Raw genomic sequence first — 5,422 nt, 5'->3', positions numbered from 1 at the left:
CACACAGGAAGCTCAGGGCTCTTCCTGGGAGCAGTGAGATGAAGGGGTGTGTGATGCCAAGGGCAAGACACCTCTCAGGCCCTCTGGAGGGTGGGGTGGAGGCAACAAGGCCCCGTTGATGTAAGGAACTGGAGTGCTCTCAGGGGCCTCAGTGGGAGAGACCGCAGCCATAGTCAAAAGGACAAGGATTTCAGTTCTGTTGGGGGGTCCCAGCCGCAACAAAGGGGCCATACGCCCCACAGGCTGTGGCTGTTTCTCTGCAGATGCCAAGATCAGAGAAGATGATGCCAGCATCAGAACAGATGCAGATGCCAACCCCTGCTTCCCCACCCCACTCTGCCCCCATGCTGTCCCAAGCTCTACTGATGACTCTGTCTTCACTATTTCTTCAAACACAAGGCTGTCATTTTCTGAGGTTTTCCTAATGGCTGTGAGTTCCCCATAACCTGTGCAGCTTCTTCCAAAGCCCTCCTAATGCTCTTCAGATGCCAAAGATGTCTCATCCCATAGACTCATTTGAATCCTCTATTTAGCTCCATGTCATTGCACGGAACTGCACATCCTTCTGCTGCTGCCTCAAAGACAAAACTAGATCTATTTCACTGCAGTATGACACCCTCCTGATATCCCAAATCTGGGTTTGTTACACGGTGTGCAAGCCAATAACACACAGAGCAGAGGTATTTCCAAGTTTATTCCATTAATGCGCGGAAATGGGGTGCTCAGCCCAAAACGGGAGCACAACTTAGCTTCAAAAGACTCCACTTCTATGCATTGATGTTTACATATTCAAACAATTCATATATATATTCACAGTTACTCATTGTTATTCTCTTCAAGGATTGGTTGAGATTTCTTTGCTTCCCATGTAAATTAGTGCACAGACTCTGTCTTCTTTTTCCATTATTCTCTTTTGAGTAGGTGGAATCATTTGGGTGGGTGGTCAGTGAGTCAGTGGTCGTGATCTCCCCCTGGCAGAATTACCTTTTACCACTTCTCTGATCTTGGCAGTTCCAAGAGGTTTTCTGGGTTCGCTGACCTGACCTACAGTTCATCACTCTCTTGACAGGAATCCCCTGCTTCTCAACAATGCTACATTGTCTGGTGGTAGTTCCTTAACTGAATCATAGATAAATCATGTCTAGTTACTCTTTCTCTATTTTCATATTAGGTAAATTATTAAATAGGGTTGGGGCAGTACAGAGGACTTGAGCAGCAGCAGGTGTCCTTGGTTGCTTCAATTACAATGACATTTTATGTTTCATTTTCCTAGTTTATGTCAATTTTCCTGCAACAGAGAGAGCTGCCCTGTTATTACAGAGATGCTCCTCAGGAAGGCAGTTCTGATGCTGTGATGACACTTTTACTGAAGGCCTCTCTATTATCCAGCACAGTAGGGACAGCCTGTGAGGAGACATGGGCAGCTTACTGCTGCTGAAGGTGAACCCATTGAACCACTTTCTTCAATGCTTCTTTGAGCTCCTGGTTCCTCATGCTGTAGATGAGGGGGTTCACTGCTGGGGGCACCACCGAGTACAGCACTGCCACCACCAGGTCCAGGAATGGTGAGGAGATGGAGGGGGGCTTCATGTAGGCAAACATGCCAGTGCTGATAACGAGGGAGACAACCATCAGGTGAGGGAGGCACGTGGAAAAGGCTTTGTGCCGTCCCTGCTCCGAGGGGATTCGCAGCACAGCTCTGAAGATCTGCACATAGGACACCACAATGAAAACAAAACACTCAAAGAACAGACAGACACTGACCACAAGGACCCCGGCTTCCCTGATATAGGAGTCTGAGCAAGACAGCTTGAGGATGTGGGGGACTTCACAGAAGAACTGGTGCAGGGCATTGCCCTGGCAGAGGGGCAGTGAAAATGTATTGGCTGTGTGCAGCACAGCGTTCAGAATCCCACTACCCCAGGCAGCTGCTGCCATGTGGACACAAGCTCTGCTGCCCAGGAGGGTCCCGTAGTGCAGGGGATGGCAGATGGCAATGTAGCGGTCATAGGCCATGACGGTGAGAAGAGAAAACTCTGCTGATATGAAAAAGAAAAAGAAAAAGACCTGTGTAGCACACCCTTGGTAGGAGATGGTCCTGCTGTCCAAGAGGGAATTGGCCATGGCTTTGGGGACGGTGGTGGAGATGCAGCCCAGATCAAGAAGAGAGAGGTTGAGGAGGAAGAAGTACATGGGTGTGTGGAGGAGGTGGTCACAGGCGATGGTGGTGATGATGAGGCCGTTTCCCAGGAGGGCAGCCAGGTAGATGCCCAGGAAGAGCCCGAAGGTCAAGAGCTGCAGCTCCCGTGTGTCTGCCAATGCCAGGAGGAGGAAGTGGGTGATGGAGCTGCTGTTGGACATTTGCTTCCCCTGGGTATCTCTTATTCTTAACTGTGACTATCTGTTAAGGAGGAAAAGACAGTACTGAGTCAGAGCAGACTTCTCTCAGCAAAATGGATGGCATATGTCTTTGCAGCCCCACATTCAGACCCTCTTTTCAGGAGCACCTCTCTGCAGCTCCCTCACTTGAGCTCTGGCTTTTGCTGGCTGAAGCTGCCACTGGGAGCAGGGACTCTGCAATGGGCTCCGGAGGAGTCCTCCTTGCTGTGCAGCAAGAGGGAACTAGGACAGCAGGGCTATCTCCAATTAAATGTAATCGTGTTATATCAAAGAGCTTTTCAGCGTTGTTGTCGGCAATTTGCCCAACTGCACAGCAAAGGAGAGGGGATTTTGTTTTCTCTGTTTTGTTCTGGTTGTACCTGCCGCATTTCGGAGCGGTTTGGGATGGCTGAAATCCCTGACATTTCTAATGCACTCCAGGTGAAGTCTTGTGGGTCCTGAGAGGCAAAGGGACGGTCCCTTAGTGCAGAGAGAGGAGAGCAGCTCTGCCCATCAGTCCCCTTTACCACTGCCCTGTGCTGGCAGCTTGCAGCTGGAGGAGGATCCCTCTCAGGTGTTGCCATCAAAAGAAGCAGGACACTGCGGAGAAGAAAGGAATCCAGGTTCAAAGGGGAGATATACAGGCTCATTGCCTTTTCTCATCTCTCCCCTCCCAGACTGGGACCAGGAGGGATCATTGCAGCTGCCCACGTACAGCTGCCCAGCAGCATTTCCATGGCCTGAGCACTGAGATGTCTTCTCCATGTGGATCCGAGGGAGCAGAGAGATACTATGGGAGAGCTGTGCCCTTCTGGAGAGCACCCTGCAGCCCCACAGGACTCCTCAGGGAAATAGTTAATGCCCTGAAGTTGCCTGGAGGAGTCCTGGGCACATTGCTCCCACAGACACGACTGCAGAGCAGGACCCAAAGGGTTGGCATCTGAACGGGAGCTGAATCTGTCACCCGCAACCCCCACCCCCTGCACTGACTCAGTTTATCCTTAGTTTATCCAACGGTGAGAACAAGGGCAGCTCAGGCAGGAGGGGACGGCAGTGAAATGCCACAACTCTCCTGACAAGGGAGGAGGGACATGCTAGGCAGACGGCAATCCGGGGTTCGTCCTTTGCTGGGCTCTGGCTGCTGCAGGGTCAATGCGTGCCCGAGACCCCGTGGGCTGGAGGGCAGAGATGTACCCCGGCTGGGAACGGAGACCAGGCAGGAGCTGCCCAGGGGAAGGTGTCTGTGCTTCAGGGACAGCACGGACGGGCCCACATGCCCCTCGCCAGTGTTTCAGGCAGCAGCTCCCTCTCACTCCCTGCCCGTGTCTCTGCTGCCAGCAGCCGTCCCCCTGTCCCCGGCTCAGCTCCCGTCAGTGCTCACAAACCCCGTCCCACTGCTGTGCACCCACCTCTGCCAGCCAACACCTCCAGGGACGGGGCGCTGCCCAGGGGCACCTCTGAGTGTGTGAGGGCTAAAGACCAGTTCACAGCGAACCTGATGTGGCTGCAAAGGGGAAGATGCTGCTGAGTTGGTGTGCTGCCCGAGAGGTCCTCTGAAAAATATCATGAGGTAGAGCTCACCCGTGCTGCTGCACTCTCTTGAGAGCACAAGCACCATGCCCTGACCTGCTCATCCCTACCCTACCATGCTGGGGTCACTCCTTCCACCCACTGCTTCTCCCCACAGCACCGCGGGGAACTCCCTGGGCAGGTGGAGAGCTGACCCTTGCAGGTGGCAGAGTCCCTGCCCCAGCACACAGCCCCCGGGGTGGAGGGACCGTGCTGGCAAGGACAGCCCTGACCACCCCTGCCTGCACACCCACCTTCACAGCCCTTCGACCATTCCTGGGAGAGGGCAGCCGTCATGCCCTGTGCCTCTGATGGTGCAGCAGGGAAGCCCCAATCTAGAGAATGTCCTCTTCTTCCACAGCAGAGAAGTTGTGAGCATCCTCCTGAAAGATCCCAAGGGCTGTGGGAGGTGCCAGCTTTTGGAGATCTCTCCAGCTACTGCAGCTGCTCTGCTTTGGGAAGAGTTCTACCCCAATTCACCCTCAGCATCCTCCCTCTCCAGACTGCCCTTAACCTCTCTCTGCCTCCCTGCTCTGCCCTCGCTGCCTGCAGGCAGTGCCCTCAGCCCTGCTGCGCTGTGCAGAGGAGCTGCTTCTGGGCAGAGCTGTCTCTCTGCAGCGCTGCCCGCTTGCCAGGAGCTCCCTCCAGCCCAGCAGCTCGGCCCAGCTCAGCAGCAGAGGACCAGCCCACGGTGGCACTCTCTCTGTCCCCTCTGGGCTCCCTCAGAGATGTCCCTGGGGCTCCAGGGGAACCACCTGGGAAACAAGCTGAAGTCATCACTGATCTTTTCTCCCTCTGCTGGGCAGAGAAACTTCTTCCCTGCAGTGCCATTTCCCCTTTTGGAGACAGAGTTATGTCCAAGAATCCCCTCTTCTTGCCCCACTAGGAGACAGCACACCCAGGCAGTGAAAGGCAGGAGTCTCCTGTACCTCCTGTACCCATGCAAAGCACAGGTGACACATGAGGTGCCAGAGGTGGTCTAAGACACGTGCTCGTAACTGATGGAAATATTAAGAGGGACAGGGCAGTGTCTGGAGTCATCATTTTGAGGCTGGTGGGGCATGGTGGTGACACTCTCTCTCCTCCACCAGCTGTCTTTACCTCATCTCCTTTGGCACCCATGGCCCGTTTCTCACAGACACCCCTACAGTGCCCAACCTCATTCAGGGCAGCTGCTCCATTGGAAGGTGACCTACACCCTGTGGTGCTACGGGAGGTGCCAGGGCTCTCCTGCACAGCCGCATGCAGCTAGCAGGGACAGCACAAGACCTGCAGGAACATGATCGCCATTCAGAGCAGCCGTGTAACACACCCCAAGAGAACCTCTGGGACGTTCAGTGCTTTCATTCATGCAGCTGCAGTGAGGCAAGTCCTGTCCCATCTCTATCCAGTAGATGTAGGCAGTGCTTCTCCCGCAGCCTTTAGTCATCCCTTTGATGATGCAATCATGGAACAGAGCAATGATTTACCCCAT

The 5,422-nt window shown here is 54.1% G+C and overlaps 1 protein-coding gene across 1 annotated transcript; it reads right to left on the bottom strand.

Annotated features, from left to right (window-relative positions):
* Positions 1-1,425: 1,425 nt before the first annotated feature.
* On the bottom strand, positions 1,426-2,361 carry LOC309684543 (olfactory receptor 14A16-like; the record flags this gene model as incomplete). The annotated part of the gene is made up of 1 exon (XM_082500440.1): positions 1,426-2,361. One exon carries the CDS (start codon positions 2,359-2,361, stop codon positions 1,426-1,428), a length of 936 nt encoding a protein of 311 aa, XP_082356566.1.
* Between the last annotated feature and the right edge of the window lie 3,061 nt (positions 2,362-5,422).

The sequence above is a fragment of the Vanellus vanellus genome (assembly GCF_965231255.1).
Source record: "Vanellus vanellus genome assembly, contig: HAP1_SCAFFOLD_160, whole genome shotgun sequence".
Lineage (NCBI taxonomy): Eukaryota > Metazoa > Chordata > Aves > Charadriiformes > Charadriidae > Vanellus > Vanellus vanellus.
This window is presented reverse-complemented; position numbering and strand designations above follow the sequence as displayed.